A 23,759-nucleotide genomic window follows, 5' to 3' on the forward strand; every position below is an offset into this window, starting at 1 on the left:
TGCAAACAATTTGATGTTTATTGGGGTGAACTTCCAGCAAGCAATAATTCCAATTTCCTTCCTTAGTGTCCCCCTTCCCAGCTCTGACACCACAGAACCTTGCCTGTGTCCCTGTTCCCTTTCTCCCCTTTAGCAAAACATGATTCCAATTTCCTCCCCCTTAGCAAAACATGATTCCAATTTCCCCACCCCCATTCTGTTCCCATTCCCCCCCCCCTTACTTCCTGATTGACTGCAGACTATATAGTAAAACTTGAGTTCTGCTTTGCTATACCTTAACCAATCATTTTACTGAAATTTAACTAACCAATCCTAACATACTGTAACATGATTATTTAACCAACTATATCCTATCACCTTAATTAGTTTACACCCAGCAAAATTAATTATACAGCAGACAGAAACAATTACAGAAGCAGACAGGACCATGCAAATAAACAATAGCAAAGTGACAAATGACAAAACAATACAGAAGTGAGGATTTCACAACTACATCTATAAAGACATAAGGGTTTCCCAGCTGTGTCTATTGTGAAGTGAGTTCTTAACTAACAGAAAACTATCAAACTGAACTTCCTTTTACATCCTCTAGGCTCTTCCTTTTCTCTGGAGGTGATAGATCAGATCACCTTTCTAACAGCCCCAGATTGCCTTATTTCAGTGTGACTAATCTGGAATGTGAGGAGGTGACCGTTCGCTTCCCAGCTTATAGCTGCCTCTGCTGCTTAGCCAAAGGCCTTAGCCTAAGAACAGGGCCTCAGACTGTCACAGTGAGAGAAGGCCCTTACACCAGGAGACAGTGATTTTGATTCTTTCTTTTATACCTCTGTAACTAGCTAAGTGATAAGAATACACCTAAATTCTTAGAGTATAGGCCTTTACAGACAGGCCTGAATATCGACATCCTAACAGATGACCAGCCAGGTTTAGGGCTCCTCATATCTCTCTGGCCATAATGATTGGGGTCAGCCTGGCTTCAAGGCTGGCCAGGTCTGTTGATATCCCCAGCTCACTTCTTGCCTGCACCCAACTTCATCATTTCAGCAATCGAGAGAGACTGTCCCCCTGCCCCCATCATTCTTTGTGTGGTGTCATTCATGACCCTTTAGAGTTCAGGGGCAGCTTCACATGACACTCATAGACCTATTCTTGTCTCTCTCTGGCTCTGATGCAGGGAGTTCACAGTTCTCAGCCTCAGTTGTCTGGCTCTGAAGAGCAAACCCAGCAGCTTCCTAGCTCTGATCCTCCCACCTTCTCCCCCTCCTGACTGTTTCTCACATCACTGCAGGGATCAGGCAATAACTTCTTTCCCTGTTTCAGTCTGTGAATCTTGCTCTCACCTTCAGTGTTTGTGCTGAGAGAGATTGATCATTGTCATTGTTCCAACACACAAAAGATGTCATGACAAAGGGTTAGACAGGTTAAAATAATATTTTTTTTAAAAAGGCTTTTCTGGCAATGATAATTTGTCTCATGAAGTCTTCAACAAATCTGAGCTACATCATGTCAAATTAAACTAATATTTAAGTATGTGACCAAACAGCCTTCACAAAGAAAGAAAAACCCACAATACATGTTGGGCTATAAAACACTTTCACATTCATAAACTGAAATCTCAGAGAATCTTTTAAGACTCAAAATCAGGAAAATAAATGTACCCATGTTCTTCTGAAGTGGCTAAACCTGCTTTACTTCTTGCCTCATTATTTGGGTGTATTAGTTACAAAAGTTATAGCATCATTATGCTAAAAGAAAGACAAAAAAAACCCACCCAAACTTCCCATCTACAAATGATCTGGATTAGCCTAGAAAAAGCCCAGAAGCAATTTTATCAATAGATGGAAACAGGGCTACAAGACTGGACAGGTCAAACTGTGCTTTGAGGGTCACTGGGATTTCCCTGCCCACTCCCAGGTCTGTGACACTTTCTTCTCCAGCCTTCAGGAGTCTGATTTAGGATCATAGAAATCAAACTGTGATTCCTAAGCATGGAGAGCCAAGGCCACTGTGGTAAGTGACCCTTTGGGAGATGGAGGGGTAGAATGGGGAGAGGACAAAACTCTCTATTGCTTGGACAGAGTTACTGTGCCAAGGGTGGAGTGTGATAGTGATGAGGGAAGGAGGGAATCCCTGCAACTCACCCCATCACCCTCGAACAGCACAGAAGCTAGAACAACATTTACTGTCACTGCCCCCATTTTTTAACATCTAGTTAATTCTGGTCCATAAGGTAGAAAATGTACAAACAATAAATGGTGTTCACCTCGGCCTGAACTAATGTGAGAATTTCTGAGAATGAGACAATCTGGCTCCAAAAGGGGAACTCAGGGACTGGCCATCACTCTGCTAACAGGGGGATAAGATGCTCAGGGTCAGTTTATACTAGGAATCTGATGGAGGGTCACAGAGATGCGCTGGCTAATCCCGACCACATTTCCTACCATAAAGAGAACCTCAGAGGCTGATGCTGTGGGGGCAGAGGTGGGATCTCTGGGCTTCCTACAAAAAGCCCTGTGGAAATCCATCCCCTGTGCTCTCCCTCTCTTAACCCATGATCCTCAAACATTCGATAGCCCCAGCACCCAGCTTGCTCTGCTTCCTAGTTCCAGAAGCTTCAAACATTTAATCCCCAGTTCCTTGCACAAAACGATCCTCCTGGTCCCTCAATATTTGATCCCACAGATCCCAGTGCCCTGGGGGATTTGGGGAGGGAAGGAGTTACCAGCCTTTCTGGACACCCCTGTTCCAGGGAACAGCTCAAGGTAATTGGAGTAGCCCAGCCTAGGGGCTGGTGGAAGATGCGGGGGTGGGAAAGGTGTCTAGACAGAAGGTGGGGCCAAGCCCAAGTGTCCTTCTCTTAATCTCCATGGAAGGGGGATCCCATCTGGAAAGGATGGGAGAGGGGGAAACTTCAGCCAGGCCGAGGGAGCAGCTGGGGAAGTTTTTCTCTCTTCCTTCCCCCACCTGTGGCCCATTCGCTCAGCAACCAAGACTGCAGCAGGGAGATGGGGCTGATTGGGGCTTCCCATCCTCTGCCTTGGGTTTGCTTAGACCAGTCTAATATGGTGTTATCTACACTTAGAGCATTTTCCACCCTGGGAACGTCTCAGAGGTTTCTTCCCTGTGTGGATTTGCTGATGCCTGATACTATGGGAGCAACCAATGGAAGCTTCCCCCACTTTCAAGGTCTCTCTGTTGTGTGGTTCACTGATGTGTGAACTCAGATTGAATCTTTTCCCACAGTCAAGCTATTTCCAGGGTCTCACGCTTGTGGATTCTCTGATGTTTAGTAAGCTCTGAGCTCATATTGAAGCTTTTCCCGCAGTCAAGGCATTTATGAAGGTTATAGCCTGTGTGGATTCTTTGATGTATAATAAGGTTTGATCGCTGATTGAAACTTTTCCCACACTCCAAGCATTTATGGGGGCTCTCTCCTGTGTGGATTGCCTGATGTCTAATAAGGTTTGTTCTCTCAGTGAAACGTTTCCCACAGTGGAGGCATTTATCAGGTTTATCTCCAGTATGAATTTTCTGGTGTCTAATAAGGTGTGAGCTCTGAATGAAACTTTTCCCACACTCAAGGCATTTATAGGGTCTCTCCTCCGTGTGGGTCCTCCAATGTCTAGTGAGGTATGAGCTGTGGCTAAAGTTTTTCCCACAGACCAAGCACTTATGGGGTCTCTCTCCAGTGTGGGTTGTCTGATGTATAACAAGGCTTGATTTCTGAATGAAACATTTCCCACAGTCCAGGCATTTATATGGCCTTTCTCCCATGTGGATTCTCTGATGTTTAGTAAGATTTGATTTGTGACTGAAACTTTTTCCACAGTCCAAACATTTATAGGGCTTCTCTGCTGTGTGGATTCTCTGATGCACAATAAGGCCTGAATTGTAAGCAAAACTTTTCCCACAATCCAAGCATTTATGCGGTTTCTCTCCTGTGTGTATTGTCTGATGTGAAATAAGGTTTGTTCTCTGAATGAAACTTTTCCCACAGTCCAAGCACTTATGAGGTCTCTCTCCTGTGTGGATTGCTTGATGTGTAACAAGAGCTGATCTCTGTGTGAAACTTTTCCCACACTCCAAGCATTTATGGGGGCTCTCTCCTGTGTGGATTACCTGATGTCTAATAAGGTTTGGTCTCTCAATGAAACTTTTCCTACAGTGGAGGCATTGATGAAGTTTATCTCCAGTATGAATTCTCTGATGTCTACTAAGGTGCGAGCTCCGAATGAAACTTTTCCCACACTCAAGACATTTATAGGGTCTCTCTCCCAGGTGGGTCCCCCAATGTCTAATGAGGTATGAGCTGTGGCTAAAGCTTTTCCCACAGTCTAAGCACCTATGGGGTCTTTCTCCAGTGTGGGTTGTCTGATGTGTAACAAGGCTTGACTTCTGAATGAAACATTTCCCACAGTCTGGGCATTTATATGGTCTTTCTCCTGTGTGGATTCTCCGATGTTTAGTGAGGTTTGAGCTGTTACTGAAGCTTTTCCCACAGTCCAAGCATATATAGGGTCTCTCTCCAGTGTGGGTCCTCCAATGTGCAGTGAGGTATGAGCTGTGGCTAAAGCTCTTCCCACACTCAAAGCATTTATGGGGTTTCCCTCCCATATGGATTGTCTGATGTGTAAGAAGGTGTGATCTCAGAATGAATTGTTTCCCACATTTGAGGCACTGATTGGGTCTCTCTTTCTTGTGATTTGTCTGCTGGGCTGTGGTTTCCTCAGGATCCTTGCATCCTCCCACATATTTAATAGATTCAGCCACTTTCTTGGTAGGCTGGTTTCTGAATAGCCTCTCTGACCAGTGCTGATTTCCAGAGGCTTTTCCTTGTTCCAAGCACTGCAAGAAATTCCCTTCAGCTCTTCTCCCAAAGGTCCCCTGTGGTTCCACTTTCCCAGGAAATTCCTGATGTTGATTCTCCTCCTCTTTCTCACTCTCTTGCTCATCACCTGCTGGGAGAAAGAGAGACAATCTGGGCAGGAGTCATTGTCTATGGTGGGGAGAAAGAGGTATAGCACAAAGGGAAAATCCAACACAATAAATTTTCAAAGACTGAACAATTGGATTCTGCCTCCACGTCCCATCCAAACACTCACAGGGAAGGAAATGCCTGCAGCTAGCAGGACGGGTGGAAAGCCATGAATGATATATATTGAGTACAGCCCTGATCTGGATGAGATGAGGCAGAACTGATGTGTTCGCTGACACCACATTTTTGGGATTCTCAATATTTTTCCTCAATCACCAGATGGTTTCTGTGTCAGTTTCACCAACTCCTTACCTATGTGGGTATCTCTCAGAATCTCCCTTTCCTGGCAGGTCTGGAGATCGGGTACCCACGGCTCTTCCCATCGTTCCAGCCGGGTGATCAGGTCAGGTTTGGGAATGGGAAATCCTGCTCAGGGGGTGAAAAGAGACAAGATCAGGGTGCATGGAGGATAGGGAGAGTATTTATCACGAAGGACATTCCTGGAGTTGAACCTGTGCCTGTGCTGTGCTGGGGGAACATGGAATCCAAGAGGACAGAAACATGGTCATTGAACCCCCTTGGGAGAGGCAAATGTCTGGGGAGGTGAGAGGAATTGTTACACCCTCAATAGGAGTTTGCAGGATCTGTGCACTATGCGGGCCTTGCTGACACACACGCAGGTCTAGAGTTAACCCCCTGTCTATTTCTAAACCTGCAGCGCCCAGACCCCTCCTCATGGCTGGAGCCAGTCCCAAGAAAGGAGGTGAAGAGGGTGTGACACTGCACCGCATATTCTTCATAGTGATATTATTATGATATAATTATAGCGTAATTAATATTCCTTTTTTGCAAGATGGGTCATGTAAGATGTCATTGGAAAAGTTATGATTTGCTGAGTATGAATATCCAATTTGTATGCATGTATTATTTTTGTATCTGAAGTATTGATTATTGACTAGGAATCTGTAATTCAAATGGGCTTGCTCTGGAAAACACCCACAGCCAGCCTTTCAGGTACAACAATGAAGAAGCCACGCGAGGCTTATGGTCCATCAGCAAAGACAATGGACCATGGAATAGCTTAACCTTCCTGTGGGCATTTTGGCCAGCCAGTAAGCAATGGCTGCTATAACTCTACAAGGACATGTGACCAGACCACATGTCTCTGTACTCCATCTTGGGATGTCAGTATTTGTCCACAAACCAGTCTGGGAACCAAGTTTTGAAACAAAGGGTTTCCACCGTATGCTAAAGCTATATAAGGCAGGGAGTGAATTCATCTGTTCTGCACTCCCCATACAAGAAGTCTCCTGGAAACACCTGAGGAACAAAGACTGAACTGGGGGAAGTGCTGGATCCAGGGTAAAGGGATTTCTAGCCTGCGTATGAAGACCTGAGAAACACAAGCTGTACAGCTAATGCAGCTTGTGCCTTAAGAATCTACAAGTCTTCCTGTACCATCAGTTAGGGTGAGAATCTGCTAATTCATATCCATAGGTAACGAGTTATATGGGCTCGTTGTGCCCATGCTCCATCAATATTCGTGATGGTGGGCCCGGCTCCACCAATGTTTGGGCCCCCTCACCATGGGTCGGCAACATGGGGCACTCTCACCTCACTCTCCCCTGCCTCCCCACAAGAAGCTCCCCCCGTCCCCTGTGCAGAGAGTCTCAGCAGAGGCAGGGCAGCTCCACATGCTGCCTCCGTCCCCCCTCCTCCCCCAGCGCTGACCCGGCCAACAGGAGCTGCTGGGGGCGGTGCCAGAGCTGCCTGGCCGCACCTCCACAGCAGGGAGGGGGAGGGAGCCACAGACAGTGGCTCTTAGCCCCGGGCAGAGAGAGAGCAGCAGGAGTCTGTCACTGTCAGACAGACACACAGACACAGCCGGGGGGTTGTAGGGAGAGACAGATGGAGCCGGGGGTGGGGGAAAGGAGCAGCAATGGGCACCCCGGAGCTGGCATAAAATACAGAGTACAGAGGGGGTTTCCTGGCAGGGCTATAGCAACCCCACCCCCGCAGAGCAGACACAGGCTGCAGTGGCTCCGTCCATCACTCCTCCCCACCCCACAGAGACCCACACAACCCTGTGCTCCCCCTAAAGACCCATGCCCCCGTCACCCCTCTCCAGAGAGCCCCCCCTTTGTGCCAGACAGCTCCCCTCCCCCACTGCCTCCCCTGCTCCCTACAACCTCCTCCTTTGCCTTCCTCCTCCCCCGCAGCTCATTGGCTGGGAGGCTCCCAGCCTATTGGCCACCGCGGCCAATGGGAGCTGCACCTGAGGCAGGGTGCCTGCTTGCAGATGCAGACCTGCCTGGCCGTGCTCATTGCTGCTGGTGCCAGGCCCCCCGCTAGCTCCCCAGGCTGCCCTGGACCCTGCGTCCCCCCGAAGTACGGGGCCTCCCAAAGCACAGGACGCGGGGCAATTGCCCCGGTCCATCCTGTGGACGGGACGGCTCTGCTTGGGCACCACCAAAAATTATACAAACCTGGCACCCATGTTCATATCCAACGTATTTAGTATATTAAGCTTAGTTTGTGTTTTGTTTATTTGCTAGGTAATCTGCTTTGATCTGTTTGCTATCACGTATAATCCCTTAAAATCTATCTTTTGTAGTTAATAAACTTGTTTTACGTTTTAATCTAAACCCAGTGTGCCTTTAAGTGAAGTGTCTTGGGGAAAAAAATCTCAGCTTGATTTAACACAAGTTTGTTGCATTTCCTCCCCACACTGAGGGGGGAGGCGAACTCTGTGACCTTATGTTGTACAATTCCCTGTGCAGCACAATATGGTATAATTTTGGGTTCATAGTCCAGAGGGGGTGCATGTCTGGGGAGCTGGGAGTTATCCTGGTTGTAGCATTTCTGTTGTTGGTTCATGCAGGGGCTGGACAGAGAGCCTGCATGTAACTGCAGCGGGGTGTGTCCCTGCCTGTGTGGATGCTGGTGGAAGTGTGGGACCAGGAGTGGGTCTACAACTTGTCACAGTAGCACAGTGTGAGAGGGAGCCCAGGCCTTGTGGGTCAGAGGGCTCAGTGGTACCCCAGTTCCAGGTGGCACCCCGGGAGGAACCAGTCACACAGGGATTCTGTGTGTGCCAGAGAAATAATACAGACAAAACAATATATGACTTCTGCCCCCTTGAAAGCTGGAGGGGTAGGGATGAGATAGAATGTCCATTAGGTTTTGACATCCCTATCTCATTGAAAGTCTCTCTCACATAGCAGCTGTGGATTATAGGGTTCGTTCACCTCCAGTCTATCTCACCAAAGATGTACCTGACAGATTTGGAAATGCAAGACCCCATGGCTTCTAGTAACAGAGAGGCCAGGAAAGCCTTACCCAGTGAGGTCACATTCTCGTAATTCTCCTCCATGACTTCCCTGTACAGGGCTCTCTGACTGGGGTCCAGCAGGGCCCCCTGCCCCTTGGTGAAATACACAGCCACATCCTCGAAAGTCACCGGCATCTGAAACAACAAATGTTCCCTACTCAGCACCTGCTGCCACAGTCACAATCCCACTATTCATGGGAAGGAAGGAAGAAAGAAAGCAAGCTAGCTCACTGGGGGGGGAGGAGGAACAGATTGAGCAGGATGGGGGTGAGATTCTGCTAGAGCAGCCAGAAAGTTGGCAAGAAAGTGAGAGCTCCGTGTCCCTCCCAGCAGACAGAGGAGGGCAGAGTCTTCTAATTTACCACAAACCTACGAGGCACAGGCTGATGTGGGAAGCAGAGCTCTGGGTAGGGGACAGGGACAGGAATCCCAGCACCTTTCCTTTGTATTCCCCCGCAGTCTCTGCCTAGACTCTTGGTGGGGAACTCTGGTCTGTTTTCCCAGCCCTGTCTGGTGGGAGGGACGGATGTTCCTGTTTTAGAAATGGGGGAATGTTCACCTCCCAATGGGCCTGTTCATAAATCAGGCCTTAGCCTGAGCAAGTCCCAGTGGGTTTTTCAGACCTTTCCTCCTCTCTACCTGACCCTGTGTATTCTTTTTTGGCCTTCCTAATTATATTTTTACACTTCATTTGCCAGAGTTCATACTCCTTTCTATTTTCCTCAATAGGATTTAACTTCCACTTTTTAAAGGATGTCTTTTTGCCTCTCACTTCTTCTTTTACTTTGTTGTTTAGCCATGGTGGCACTTTTTATTGTGTCTTTTAAATTTGGGGTGCATTTAAGTTGAGCCTCTATTATGGTGTTTTTTAAAGGGTTTCAATGCAGCTTTCAGAGATTTGACTTGTGGCACGTATCTTTTATTTCTGTTTAACTAACTTCCTCATTTTTTGTATAGTTCCCCTTTTTGAAATTAAATGCTGTCATGTTGGGCTGCTTGTGGTGTTTTCCCCCGCACAGAGATGTTAAATTTAATTATATTATGGTCACTATTACTAAGAGGTATAGCTATATTCACCTCTTGGACCAGCTCCTCTGCTCCACTGACGACTGCATCAAGAATTGCCTCTCCTCTTGTGGGTTCCAGGACTAGCTGCTCCAAGAATTAGTTATTTAAGGTGTCAAGAAACTTTATCTCTGAATCCCATCCTGAGGTGACATGTACCCAGTCAATGTGGAGATAGTTGAAATCCCCCATTATTATTGCAGCCGATGAAGTGAGCTGTAGCTCACGAAAGCTTATGCTCAAATAAATTTGTTAGTCTCTAAGGTGCCACAAGTACTCCTTTTCTTTTTGCGAATACACACTAACACGGCTGCTACTCTGAAACCTGTCATTATAATTGAGTTTTTTATGTTTATAACCTCTCTTATCTCCCTGAGCATTTCACAGTCACTATCGCCATCCTGGTCAGGTGGTCCCTACTGCTATATTCTTGTTGTTCAAGCATGGAATAACTAGATTCTATGGTACAGTTTGGTTCATTTAAGATTTTTACTTCATTTGATTCTACGCTTTCTTTCACATATAATGCCACTGCCCCACTAGTACAACCTGTTCTGACCTTCCGATATATTTTGTACCCTGGTATTACTGTGTCCCATTGATTATCCTCATTCCACCAAGTTTCTGTGATACCTACTATATCAATATCCTCATTTAATACCAGACACTCAAGTTCACCCATCTTATTATTGAGACTTCTAGCGTTTGCATATAAACACTTAAAATAATTGTCACTTTCTAGCTGTCTGCCATGATGTGGTGTAATTGAATGGGACTTTTTTTTCATTTGACTGTTTCTCATCAGATCCTTCCCATATTGTATCATCTTCCATCCTCTCCTCCTTACTAGGACATAGGGAATCTCCATTTATAGATCCTCCCCTAACTGATGTCTCTGTCTGAACCACGTGCTCCTCCGCACCTGTCAGCTTTCCCCCAGCTCTTGGTTTAAAAACTGCTCTATGACCTTTTTAATTGTAAGTGCCAGCAATCTGGTTCCATTTTGGTTTAGGTGGAGCCCATCCTTCCTGTATAGGTTCCCCCTTTCCCAAAAGGTCGCCCACTTCCTAATAAATCTAAACCCCTCCTCCCTACACCATTGTCTCATCCACGTATTGAGACCCTGCAGTTCTACCTGTCTAACTGGCCCTGTGCATGGAACTGGAAGCATTTCAGAGAACACTACTATGGAAGTCCTGGACGTCAATCTCTTACCTAGCAGCCTGAATTTGGCATCCAGGACCTTTCTCCTATCCTTCCCTATGTAATTGGTACCTACATGTACCACCACCACCGGCTCCTCCCCAGAACTACACATAAGTCTGTCTAGATGTCTTGAGAGAGACAAGGTAGGCAAGGTAATATATTTACTGGACCAACTTCTGCTGGGGAAAGAGATACTCATTTGAGCTACACAGAGCTCTTCTTCAGGTCTGGGAAATGTACTCAGAGTATCATAGCTAAATACAAAATGGAACAGATTGTTTAGCATTAGTAGGTAACACATATTTCAAGAGACCATTCAAGGTGAAATTGGTCCATAAAAGATATTATCTGACCCACCTTGTATCTGGGACTTGTATCCTGGGACTGACACAGCTTCAGTAACACTGTATTAAATATGAAATGGCAGAACTACTAACTGTGGTATGTAATAGTTTGCTAAAATCAGCATCTGTTCCAGAAGACTGGACAATACCTAAGGTAATCTCCAGAGGCAATCCCGGCAATTACAGGCCAGTAAGACTAAATTCAGTTGAATTGGTTGAATCTATAGTAAAGAACAGAAATATCAGAAACATAAATAAACATTATATGCTGGAGAACAGTCAACATCGCTTCTTCAGGCCAGAGAGAGGCAGACACTAGCCTCTTCTCCCTCTGGTGGCAGCAGCTGACGACTGAGTACCCCACTCTCCTCCAGCAGTCCCAGGCTGATCTCATTAGCTCACTCGGATCTACCCCTGCTGTTCTGGCGGTGACTCTGAGCCCTGAATCCTGCTCAGAAATCCAAGAGGGGCCCTGGTCCATCCTGCCACCCCAGACGGTCCCAGTCAGGAGCCAGAGACCAGAAATCGTGAGTCTGGCTTAAGAAAATAGTGAAAGAGCGTGTCTGTTGGGGGCCAGTTCTGTGGGGCTATTTGCCTTGTAACTTTGGAGCCCTTAGGGGTTAGTCCCCTGCTCCTCCCGCCAGCGTGACCATTTCCTCTGAAAACAAAATCCCCAGCTGGCTGATGGGTAGGGCAGCCCCCCCGCACGATGCGGTGGGGAAGCGCCCATTGTATCTCTCACGATCCCTCTCCTTTATCACTAGCCTCTCTCCCCATTCCCCAGCCAGTCTCCGCTTGCACCGCCATTCTCCCTCCAGCCCCCCAAGTCTCACCCTCCCCACTTTCTCCCCTTCTCACTGCCCCCCCCGCACCATTTTCCTTCTATCCCACCCCTCCTCCCGCCCCCTGATTCTCCGGCATTGCCTCATCCTCCCTGCAAAGCAAACACTGCTTCCTACTCCCATCCCCCCCCGCATCCCTGTTCAGCCCCCTCCTACCCCTCACACATCCCATTTCATGCCTCAATCCCCCCCTGCCCCACTTCAGCCCCCTTCCAGCTCCCACCCCCCTTTATCCTCCCACGTGTCGCCGTCCCAGCCCTCCCCATGGCGCGCGCTGGCTTCACCCGCCCCGCAAACACCAGGAGCTGGCGGCAGCTTTCCCGGGCCCAGGGCAGGGAATCGCAGCCAGCCCCGCTGAGAGCAGCCTGGGGCCAAACCCTCCCCCTGCAGCCAGGATGGCACCGGGGGGCACCGCTCCCTGGGGGGATGGGCAGGTCTCTCTTACCTTCCCTCCAAGCGGTGCCCTCCCTGGGAGCAGAGACTGGAGCCCGGAAAGCGGGGTCCTGGCCAGGCTGGGGTCTCTGCACCGGGAGAGGCTCCTGGGAGCAGGGGGGAATGTTACTGCTGGAGATTCCCCTCTCTCGGCTGCAGCCAGGGCTCCGGGGTCCCCAGCAGCAGCTGCCGGGGATTCAGGGATCTTGCAATGAGCGCGGGTTCCTCACAACGCCCCAGAGTCACTGCAGCGAGAGCGATTCACTTCCTGCTGCCCAGACTGAGTGACCCCAGCGATCGCTCCTAGAGCCGCATCCCAGCTGCTCCTGGGTCCTAGCGATCAAGGGATTGCACTGCAGCCCCCTGCCCCAGACACTGCCTCCGGGGGCCCCAGTTCCCCTGGGCACAGGCAGCTTCTCTCAGCATTAAGGGGGAATCAGGTACAGAAGCCACTGTGTCAATGGGCAGAAAGGAGACGTGCAGATCCCAGGATGGGGGGAGAAGGGGCATTTCTATGGAGACTGGGCATTGATCCACAGAGTCCCCAGTATTAACAGGGACACACATGGTCCTGGTCCTCGACAGGCTGCCCAGAACCGGGATCAGCAGGAGACACGTTTCTCGGTGACACTGACTCTGTGTGTGAGTCACTCTGATCACAGACTGGCACAAGGAGCAGTTTGTCAGAGACGGTCTCTTGTCTTCATACCAGGCTCACTGGCTACTAGCCCTGGCCCGGAGCTACAAGCTCTGCTCCCCTAACTCGGGCCATGTAGCTGTCAGTGCTTTGCAGGTTCCTCTGGTTATTCGCAGGGCTGGATTAACCCGTCACTGGGCACTAGGCAACACCCGGCCATTTCTGCCCCCTGCCAGTCCCCCTCTGCCCCTCTCCTGGCTGGCTCCCCCTGTGGGCACTGACAGCAGCTCCCCATGTTGTACCTGAATGTTGGCTGTGAAGCACCAGCTGGTCGGGTTCCAGAGCTGGTGCTCTGAGCACTCTGGATAGGCCCAAATGTCCCACATTGGTTGCAAGAGGGGGAGGCAGGGGAGCATCTGGGGTCAAAATTGAGCCACTGGTATTGTGCCATGGAGTTAAAACACCAAATTTAGCCTCCCCTCCCCCCACCTGAAATGGGACATGGGCCTGAGACAAAGCAGAGTGGGCAGGGGGGCAGCCACATGAGAGGCAGGCCAGGGAAACCATAGTGTGAGGCACGTGCTGGTGCTTAGGTATGAAATCGGGATCTGTGCGCCTAGCCTGACCAGTGGGAGCATGCCCAGCACCAGATCTGTAGGCATTTGGATGATTTAAATGACAGAAATTTAGGTGCATAGGATCTTTAGACACCATCAGAGTTAGGCAACAGCTGAGTGGCTGGGGGGATTGGGGGGCGGTTGAGGATCGATGTCACCTAAATGTCACATTCAGGTACCTAAAGTGAAAGTAGCAGCTGGGGACCTAAATCTTTTTGTGCATCTAGCCCCTGGTGCCTAACCTGCTTTGGTAACCCCACTCAGCCCCTATCTGCATCCTCAGGTGCCTAATACCTTAAAAAATATAACCCTAAGTCATTTTGGGAAAGATGCTTTTGAAAAACTTACCCAAAAGCTAATGGGCTTTAAAAATCAGTTTAATATAATATGGGCCCATAAGCACTAAAATACCTTAATTGGAATAATATGGAGCTTTGAATGGTATCACTACAAGGCAGGGTCTGACAGTCGATGCAAAATGTCTGCACAGACCCAATGTTAATGATTACTGCTAAAGCCAGTAACAGATTGACTTTGCTCAGAAAATGTGTTCTGCACTCTAGGGGTAAGCGCTGTAATTCTGGGGGAGAACAATCTGTGTTTCTCACACATAATAAATAGAAAGTGAATGAAGTGCAGAGCCTCCTTCTCTCAGCAATCAGGAGATGCTGCCCCCTCCCCTCATCATTCCTATTGGGATGTCACTCATAGCCCTTTAGATTTCAGGATTGCTCCTGAAATTTACAAAATCATTACATAGGCTGATCTGCATACTGTAAACTCTGCATAGACTGTAAACTCTTTCCCTAAGGAGCTGTCTCCCATGATGTGTATATACAGTACCTAGCACAATACGGCTGTAGTCTTCTGTGGAGCCTCTGCCTGCTGCTGTATTACAAATAATCATGATATTAACTGAGATACAATTATGTTGCAACCAGACAAGAATGAATTTGGATGAAAGTGTGATATGAGGAACAGGCCAAGTATCAACAGAGAGAGACTCCCAAACCTACCAATCTAAACTCCCAGTGTGGCAAGACCTTATTCACAGGTCTCATTTTACTACTACCTATAGCCCCAATGATTTAAATGGGTCTCAGCTGGAATTAAGCAGGTGGTAAGGTTTAGAGAGTGGGGATCTTGGGCTGAAACACAGCTCAGAGACCAGAATCACTTTAGCCATATTATACATATATAAATTTGTGAGTATAGTGGCTGCAGTTGAGGCTATGATAGGGCAGAGTTGCGATTGTATGGGTGACCTCACTGTGCATTTCCGTACCAGACCATGTTAGCATTGCTTTTACCGTTAATCTCTACTCTGAATCTGCTGGGTATTTAATGCAAGACAAACTACACTTGGGAGTGTGAGAAACTAAATTCTACTTTATTATTCCAAAGGACGAACAAAGACTCCTTTCCCCACTCCCAGCCCAGCTCAGCTTGATACTTTACATCCGCAACCCAGCACATTGCTGTGCCCAAATCCCACATACACCAGCAACAGTTACAAACTGATAGAAAAGTGCAGAAAATCCAGGAGAGATGCTGGGACCCAGTCATAAAGCAAACACGCCGAGAGCAGGGAATCCAAGGAGCTCAGATTAGAGTGTGGGGTGAGTGTGGGCAGACTGTTTGTCATCTCCACACAGGACACTGGTAGATGGGGAGGGGGTGACCAGCTGGGCTATCAGGCTCCTCATCTCCCTCTGGCCTCTATGATGGGGATCAGCCTGGCTTCAAGGCTGGCTCAGAATTGTTGGCTTCCCCAAATTCCTTCTTGTCTCTGCCCAGCAATCGGGAAACGCTGTCCCTTCCCCTCATATTTCATCTAGGGACATAATCTGTAGCCTCTAGATTTCAGGGATGGCTTCACCCAGCACTCACAGGGCAATTCCTGTGTCTCTTTGGCATTGGCACAGCAAGTTCACAGTTCTCGGCATCAGCTCTCTGGTTCTCAAGAGAAAAGTCTGCAGTTTCCCAGCTCTGTTTCCCCACTCTCTCCCGCTCCTGACTACATCTCACATCTCTGCAGGGGTCGGAAAGTAACTCCATGCCCTCTTCAGTCTCAGCCTCTCGGAGTGTGAATCTAGCACTCACCCTTGGTATTCATGATGAGAGATATTGATAATTTTCATTGTTCAAACACACAAAAATCTCCTGAGAAAGGGTAAAGAAAGGTTAAAATAAAATAAAAAAGACTCTTCTGGCAAATGATCATATGTCTCGTAAAGCCTTCAATAAAACTGTTCTACATCCTGTCAAACTAAACTAAAATCAAACTAATCAAACAGACTTCAGGAAGAGAGAAAAGCCAACACTACAAGATGGGCTACAAAACACTTTCAGGTTCATAAAGTGAAATCCCAAAGAATCGTAACTCTCAAAAAACGGAAAACAAATGCATCCATTTTCCTCTGAACTGGCTAAACCTGCAGTACTCAGCACCTCCTCATTATTTGGTTGTGTCATTTACAAAAGTTTTAGCATTGTCCTAATGTAAAAAAAAAACAAAAACAAACCAAAGCTAAAATCTATCCAACTACAAATGTTCTGGCCTTGGCTGGAAAAAGCCAGAAGACACTTTACCAATAGATGGAAACAGGGATTTAAGCTCAGAAAGCTGAAACAGAGTTTTCAGGTTCATTTGAATTCCCCCTCCAAGTGCGGGACACTTTCATCTCTAGCTCTCAGGAATCTGAGTCAGGATCAAAAAAATCAAAGTGTGATTCCTAAGCATGGAGAGTAAAGAACATTGTGGCAAGTGCCATGCTGGGAGGTGGAAGGTAGAATGGGGAGAGGATAAAGTATCCAAGGCTGAAACAGGCTGCTGTGTTGGGGTGGAGCGTGACGGTGAAGGGGGGAAGAGAGAATCCCTCCAACTCATCCCATCATCCTCAAATAACACAGAATCCAAACACCACTTTTTCCTATCCCTGCTCCAGCAATTGTAGAATCTATTTAATTCTGGTCTCAAAGGGAGTCAATGTACAAAAAATAAATGTTTTTGGCATAACCTGGAGCAATGTGAGACTATGTGGAAATGAGACAATCTCTCCCCAAAGGGGCAACTCAGTGACTCTAACAATCACTCTGCTAATGGGGGGATCAGATTATATAAAATGGTTGGGGTCAGTCTGACTAAGAAAAGTGGAGGAGGGTCGGGGGAGATTTGCTAGCTAATCCCAACCAATTTTCCCACCACAGAGAGACCCTCAGAAGCTGGTGCTGTGTAGGCAGAGGTGGGATCCTGAAGCCTTTACACCTCCCACAAAAGACTGTGTGGAAATCAGTCCCTCTCAGTGATGCTTTCTGAATGCAGAGGGGGCAGGGAAAAGGGGCAGAGGGGATGAGTGATAAGAGGCAGCACCTCTCTTCCCTGTACTCTCCTCTCTTATCCCATGATCCCCTAACACTTGATTTCCTCAGCACCCTCTGTATCCCACATCCACCAGACCCATCTTATCCCATGATCCCCTAACACTTGATTTCCTCAGCACCCTCTGTATCCCACATCCACCAGACCCAACCATTCAATCCCCCAGTTTCTTCCCCCAAACCCATCCCTCCTGGTCCCTTCACATTTGATCCCCTGTAACCCAGCACCTCAGGGGATTTAGGGAGGGGAAGTTTTGCTAGCCCCCAGGGACACTCACCCTACTGGGACCAGCTCCAGGTAAGTGGGGGAGCCCAGTCCAGGGGTTCCTGAAAAATGGGGGATGGGGCAGGTGTCCCGAGTGAATGAAGGGCTTGGCCCAAGTATCCTTCTCCTAGTCTCCACGGAAGGGGCATCATGTCTTGGAAGGGAAGGGAGGGGGGAACTTCATCCAGGCAGAAGGAGCTTCTGGAGGAGTTTCATTCTCCCTTCCCTCACAGGTTAGCAGGAGGCAGGAAGGCCCATCAGTTCAGCAGCAGGCAGGAAGGCCTATCAGTTCAGCAGCCAGGCCTGCAGCAGCAAGGACAGCGGTTTGCTTAGACCAGGCTAACCGGTGGCTCACTGATCATCTCCGGGTCAGCTGCTGCTGGAACCTGACCCCAGAGACCGGCAGCTGGATACGTGGGAGCCAAATGCCACTACTGTGTGTGGGAATTAGGAAATGGAGTTTTCACTATGGCTAGCCCTAGTCAGGCACTGAGAGAATTTCTCTCCTGTGTGGAGGAGTGTCTGATGTCCAGTGTGGTGTTAGCTCCAAGGAAAGCATTTTCCATGCTAAGGACATCTGAGAGGGGTCTTCTCCGTGTGGATCTGCAGATGCTTGATGCTGTGCAAGCAACAAATGAAGCTTCCCCCACATTCAAGCTTTTTCTTGTGTGAATTGTCAGATGGGGAAGTCATGTGTGAGCTCAGACTATCTGTTTCTGCAGTTATTAAAGCTTTTGCCACAATCCAAATATTTATGGATTCTCCCTTGTGCTGATGTGAAACAAAGTTTGATCTTTGAATGAAACTTTTTCCACTGTCATGCTAAGTTCAGTGTAAGCTGCGCAGACATGCAGCAGCCTACTTAACACTGTGATGGTGCTCAGGGAACCCTCCCGGCCAGGGGAAGGGCAGCCCAAACGCAGCCCCAGCTGGACCTGCTGCAGCTAGGGGAGGGGCGGCCCAAATGCAGCCCCCGCCTGACCTGCCGCGGTCGGGGAGAGGCACCTCTCCCCCTCAGCCCAGGTGCTGCTGTGGGGAGAGAGAGCTAGGAGAGTCCTCTCTCCCCGCCGTAGTCCCAGAGCATCCTCCTGTACACCAAACTCCTGACACCTGGCCCTACCCCAGAGCCCTCACCCCCTGCACCCTAACGCTCTTCCCCAGCCCTGAGCCTCTCATCCCCGGCCACACCCCAGAGCCCAAACCCCCAGCCGGAGCCCTCACCCCCCCGCACCTCAACCCTAGCCCTGAGCCCCCTCCCACACTCCAAACCCCTCAATCCCACCCCGCCACATGATTTTTGTTTTGTTCACCAATATGAAGGTGTAGTGGGGCGGCTGGGGGGGTTAAAAGCAGCCCTGGAGGTGGCTGTGGTTGGGAAAAGCAGTGAGAGCACCTGAGTGACTACCTGACCACAGGTGTGGCCAGCTCAATCAGGCCCCAGCTGGCCCTCCTAAGAGGGCTGTGAGCCAGAAGGTAGGGAGTCTCTCTCCAGCCCTAGAGGGAGAAGGGCTAGCTGCCTGACAGCAGGGTACCTGAAGCAGAGCTGTGCTGGGGAAAGGCAAAGGGAGCTCTAGCATGGCAAATCCCCAGGCTGTGGGCCTTGCTAAATGCTAAAACAGGTAGTGAGGTTGCAGAGGTGCAGCTCGGGGTTAGGCAGAGGCAGCTGGTCTGACCCCCCTTGCTTGTGATGAGTGGTTTACAGACTGCAGTCCACCCCGGTGAGCAGGGGCTAGATGATGACTGGTAGTAGCCACTGAGACAAGGTGGGTTTAGAGGGTTGGGGGTTCCCCTGGGAGTGGAGACCCAGAGCATGGGGGTACTGCTGGGGCAGAACCCCAAGGTAAAGGACACCAGGGTCCAGGAGGGACATGGGGCCAGTGACAGGTGCACTGCAGAGGGGGGTCTGGAGCAGGTGAAGAGCTAATTCCCAAGATGACCAGCAGGAGGCACCACACCAGTGAGTCATAGAACATCAGGCTTGGAAGGGACCTCAGGACGTCATCTAGTCCAAGCCCCTGCTCAAAGCAGGATCAATCCCCAATTTTTGCCCCAGATCCCTAAATGGCCCCCTCTAGGATTGAACTCACAAGCCTGGGTTTAGCAGGCCAGCGCTCAAATCACTGAGCTACCCCTCCCCCCGTCACAAAACACCTCCATATTGGTGCACAAAACAAAATTCATTCTGCACGTGTGGGAAAAATTAGAGGGAACAGAGCTGTCAAGGCATTTATAGATTCTGTTCCATGTGGATTCTGGGATGTATTGGAAGGTATGAGCGGGAACTGAAGCTTTTCCCATCATCCAAGCATTTATGCGGTTTCTTTCCTGTGTGGGTTCTCGGATGTGTAATGAGCTGTGATCTGTCACTGAAGCTTTTCCGACAGGTTTCAGAGTAGCAGTCGTATTAGTCTGTATCCACAAAAAGAACAGGAGTACTTGTGGCACCTTAGAGACTAACCAATTTATTAGAGCATAAGCTTTCGTGAGCTACAGCTCACTTCATTGGATGCATAGAATGGAACATATAGTATATATATATTCTGCAGCCTGTCAGGGTGAGAAGGACAATTGGGGAGGTTTCTGAATTACCGTTAGTCCTTTTCTCACCCTAATTCCCCCAAGGCTCTTTCCCTGCAGACAGACACTCTAGACTCTGCCATGCTGAGAAAACCCTCAGTTACGTTATTACAACACAGACATGACCTCTCCCACCGGGACTAAACCCACAAGACACTTTAAACCCCATAAGAACACAATCTCTGAACCAAATGCTAGAAAAGAGCAGAATTGAAGGAGTCACTTTGGTGGATCCCCCTGACACTGTCGCCAGGGCAGCACATTCCCCCAGCATCATGGGGAATAAGCAGAGGCAGGAACTCCCTTTTCCTCTCTCTTCTCCTCACCTTTTTCCCAAGTAAGTCAATCTGCCCTGGGGTGCTGCAGGAAATGGAGTTGGGCAGGGCTGAGAGCCAGGAACCTTCCATCCAACTTCTTGCTTCTGCTGCCCCATTTAGTCTCTCCTGTCTCCTTTCCGCATGGAAGAGCTGGTTACTGTCCTCCCATTCCTGTAGCCTGTGGGCGTTTCCTCTCCCATAACTACTGCCACTGCTAACAGGAGTGTGGGCCTGTGTGTGTCCAGGGCAGCAGCTCTGGGACTCAAAAACAGCTAGGAGCAGAGATGGAGTGAGGAGGGGCTGTTTGAGTAGTTACTTTCCTGTCCATCCCCAGCACTTTCTCCAAATTCTCTATCATCACCTGGAGTCTTCAGCTCAGGAGCTGGTTGCAGCAGAACCTGGGGCAGACCTAGAGCACTGATTCCAGTCACAGGAGAAAGTACCCCCCTCTGCTAGGCATAAAGGGAGCGTTAGTGATGGTCTATCCCAGCACAGACCCCACTGGGCAGCAGCCGCCTCTCAGCCCAGGCTCCCAGATCACAATGGAGGCAGCAGCATCTACCCCAGGAAACCCAGCTAGTTCTAGGGTTGCAGTATCCTGAGCACAAAGAGAGACTGACACCAGCCTCCTCTGCCTTAGCAATTACCAGAGCCCTCTGCTGGGGGCAGCTAATGACTGAGTCTCCCTGTGCTGCCCCTGCAGCCCCCCAGGGACAGCCAGGCTGCTGCTGATTTCATTTGCCCACCTGGATTCACACTGGAACCAGAGAACCAGTTCAAACCGGGATTTCGTACTTAAACTGGAACCGAACCTGAACCCTAATTTTGTTTTACTGACTGAACCTGAACTGAACAGAGGAAGAAAAAAAAAGTTTCAGTTGGACTTCCTAACTGCTGTTGCTCTCAGTGACTCTGGTTTGACACAGAATCCTGCACAGAAATCAGAGCAGGGCCCTCTTCAGTTCTGTCAGCCCCAAGCATTTAACATTCAGGAGTCAGACCCCCATATAATTAGATTGTCTTGAGAAAATCAAAAACTAAATTGTGAAGTGTGTGTGTGTGGTGGGGGAGGGGGAGTATTTGCCTTGTATATGCTGAGCCCTTAGGGGGAAGTCCCCTGCCCACTCCCAATGCTTGTTTGACCATTTTTAAGGACAAAGATTCACCACTACCTGCTAGGCGGGCAGCCCCCTCCCCCTCTCCTACCCCATGGTCTGGGGGAGCTGCCACTGTATCTCTCACCATCCCTCTCCCTTCCCCTACCTCTGGATCTCCCTTCCCCAGCCGGTGTCTGCTTGCTCTCATATTCTCTCTCCAGCCTCCCCACAGCCCCTTCTCCTCACATCCCCCCTTTCCTTTCCCCCCCCCTCCCTCCCTCCCTCCCATTTCCCTCTATTCCAGCTCTGTTCCCCTGAGCCCCAGAATCCTCCCCCTGATTCCTGGGTATTCCCTCAGCCCCCCTTCTCCTCCCCCCGTTCACCCCCTCAATGCCCTCTGGCTCTCAGAGCCCCCTCCCTCTCTTCATCCCCCTTCCGGCTCCCGACCTGTCTCTGTCCCACCCCCATTCCTCCCACTCACTGCAAACCACGGGAGCTGGCAGCCAGCTTTCCTCTGCCCAGTGCAGGGCATCGCAGCCAGCCCAGCTGGGAGCAGCTTGGGGCATCCCCTGCCCCTGCAGACAGGCTGCACCTGGAGCAGCTCTCCGTGGGGAGGGGGAGTGTCTCACCTTCTCTCCACGTGGGGCACTGCCTGGGAGCAGGGCTCTGGGTCCCAGTAAAGAGTGGGTGGTGGCGACGGGACAGGCGGGGATCTCTGCACTGGGAGAGTCTCTCGAGGAGCAGCGGGAATGTTCCTCCGTCGATAGGAAACTTCCCCCGCCTGCAGCCAGGGCTCTGGGGTCCCCAGCGGCAGCAGCCGAGGCCCTGGGGTCTTGCAAGGAAGGTGGGTTGCACCGTAACAGAGTCACTGCAGAGACTGCAATTCGCTTCCTGCGGCCAGGCTGCGTGACCCCGGGGATCGCCCTGCTCGGCACCTCCTGGGTCCTAGCGAGATGTATAGCACTGGATCTGGCCTCTGTGTGTGTGTGTTTGTTTTTATTGTCACCCCCAGGCCCACCGTCTGGGTGTAAAGGGGTCAGTTGCCCAGGGACCCGGTGATTTAAAAGGGCCCCGGCGGATGGGAAAGAGATGTATTTTTAAGATAAAAAAGTTAACTCGATGAAGCAACACCACAACGTACTCAGAGTGGGTTCTAATGTGTTACCCAGAGGATAAAAGGTATCATCGTAAACTTCAGCCATCCCTTTCTTGGGGCGCCCTGAGTGTCCTGCCCTGGGGCGGGGAATTGCTTTTGTAGGGCCTGGATTCCCCCAGCATGTTCTGTCTGTGTAATAGTGTCGGATTTTGCACAGCTTTGAAAAGTTGTGAAGTTGTGTGAGTGAATAATGTTACTGGCTGTCCTGTGAGACATGCAGTGTTTGGTAACTCAGTCAAGCTGCCAGTCACTTCCCTTTTTATATTTTTATTGTGTTTTCAGTTTCTTTCTTGATGCAAATTAATCAATCAAATAAATAAATATATACATAAAGGATAAAGGATTATTGTTTGTTTCTTTATGAAAATTAATCAAATAAATAAAAAGGATTGCACTGCAGCCCGTTGCCCCAGACCCTCCCTCTCCAAGGAACCACATTCCCCTAAGAACAGGCAGCTCCTCTCAGCATTAAGGAGACATTATGTATAGAATTCACTCTGTCAACGGAGGGACCGAGAGGAGACATCCAGATTGGACGTCTATAGAGACTTGGGACATGGAGGTGATGGGTTCCTGGTCCTACAAATGCCTCCCAGAACCCAGAGAGGCAGGGGACATTTTTCCCAATGGGTGACACTGTCTGTGAGTGGGATTCACTCTGAAGAGATTGAGCCAGGTAGCAGTTTGTAAGATGTGGTCTCTTTTTTCCCTCTGGTCACAGTCTGCTAGCCCTGAGCTGAGCTGCAAGGTCTTCTCTCTTAATTTGGGTCATGGAGTTATCAGTGCTATGTCACCAGGTTCCTCTGGTTATTTGTAGGGTCAAATTAACCCATCACTGGGCTGTAGGGGAAAAAACCCTCCAGTTCTCCCCCGCAGGGCTACCTGCTGCTCCTCACCCTGCCAGTGTAACTTTGCCCGCACAATTTGCCTCTGGTACCAGTTATTAACATCTGTGTATCCTCTCCTTTGCTGCCCTGTCATAATTTGCTGCTTTACATCATGCCCTGTCAATTTGCTCCAATACATCTGTTAGTCTATAAGGTGCCACAGGACTCTTTGCCGCTTTTACAGATCCAGACTAACACGGCTACCCCTCTGTCACTTGGTGGTGGCAGCAATACCGTCCAAGGACAAGGAAGGATTTGTGCCTTGGGGAAGTTTTTAATCTAAGCTGGTAGAAATAAGCTTAGGGGGTCTTTCATGCAGGTCCCCACATCTGTACCCCAGAGTTCAGAGTGGGGAGGGAACCCTGACACAACCCCATTACTGCCCTGGGACAAGCCAGGGGGTCCCATTCAATTCCACATAGATGGGTAAATCTGCCGGGGACATGTTTGCCCCATCACAGACCATCAGAGTCTAAGAAGACTCTGCATCTACCGTGCAAATAAAGATCTGAGCTCTTTGAGACTCGCAGCCACAGGTCAACTAACTCAGGCTCCTGGGGCTCAGCTTTGGGGCTAAAATAACAATAAATGATGTTCAGGTTTGGGCTGGAGCCCAGGCTCTGAAATCTG

The 23,759-nt window shown here is 49.4% G+C and overlaps 1 protein-coding gene and 1 long non-coding RNA gene across 3 annotated transcripts; both read right to left on the reverse strand.

The window, feature by feature from the left end:
* Positions 1 to 227: 227 nt before the first annotated feature.
* On the reverse strand, positions 228 to 12,493 carry LOC141998982 (uncharacterized). Its single transcript, XM_074972039.1, has 4 exons — positions 12,209 to 12,493; positions 8,315 to 8,441; positions 5,288 to 5,401; positions 228 to 4,958 (listed from the first exon to the last, which is right to left on the reverse strand). Exons 2-4 carry the CDS (start codon positions 8,439 to 8,441, stop codon positions 3,244 to 3,246), a joined length of 1,956 nt encoding a protein of 651 aa, XP_074828140.1. The 5' UTR covers positions 12,209 to 12,493; the 3' UTR covers positions 228 to 3,243.
* Positions 12,494 to 14,969: 2,476 nt separating this feature from the next.
* Positions 14,970 to 21,993, reverse strand: LOC141999017 (uncharacterized). Of its 2 annotated transcripts, none has more exons than XR_012641946.1 (3): positions 21,716 to 21,993; positions 19,999 to 20,387; positions 14,970 to 15,612 (listed from the first exon to the last, which is right to left on the reverse strand). It is a non-coding gene; the product is annotated as an uncharacterized LOC141999017 (long non-coding RNA). The 2 variants fall into 2 exon arrangements; XR_012641947.1 differs by having other exon boundaries at positions 14,971 to 15,612; positions 19,999 to 20,261; positions 21,716 to 21,988.
* Between the last annotated feature and the right edge of the window lie 1,766 nt (positions 21,994 to 23,759).

The sequence above is a fragment of the Natator depressus genome, chromosome 14, assembly GCF_965152275.1.
Source record: "Natator depressus isolate rNatDep1 chromosome 14, rNatDep2.hap1, whole genome shotgun sequence".
NCBI lineage: Eukaryota > Metazoa > Chordata > Testudines > Cheloniidae > Natator > Natator depressus.

Coding starts and splice junctions, on each gene's coding strand:
- LOC141998982 (XM_074972039.1), bottom strand. CDS start 8,441: ATGCCGGTGACTTTCGAGGATGTGGCTGTGTATTTCACCAAGGGGCAG. Junction 5,402..8,314: donor CGAGAATGTGACCTCACTGG/GTAAGGCTTTCC, acceptor CCCCCTGAGCAG/GATTTCCCATTCCCAAACCT. Junction 4,959..5,287: donor TCTGAGAGATACCCACATAG/GTAAGGAGTTGG, acceptor TCTTTCTCCCAG/CAGGTGATGAGCAAGAGAGT.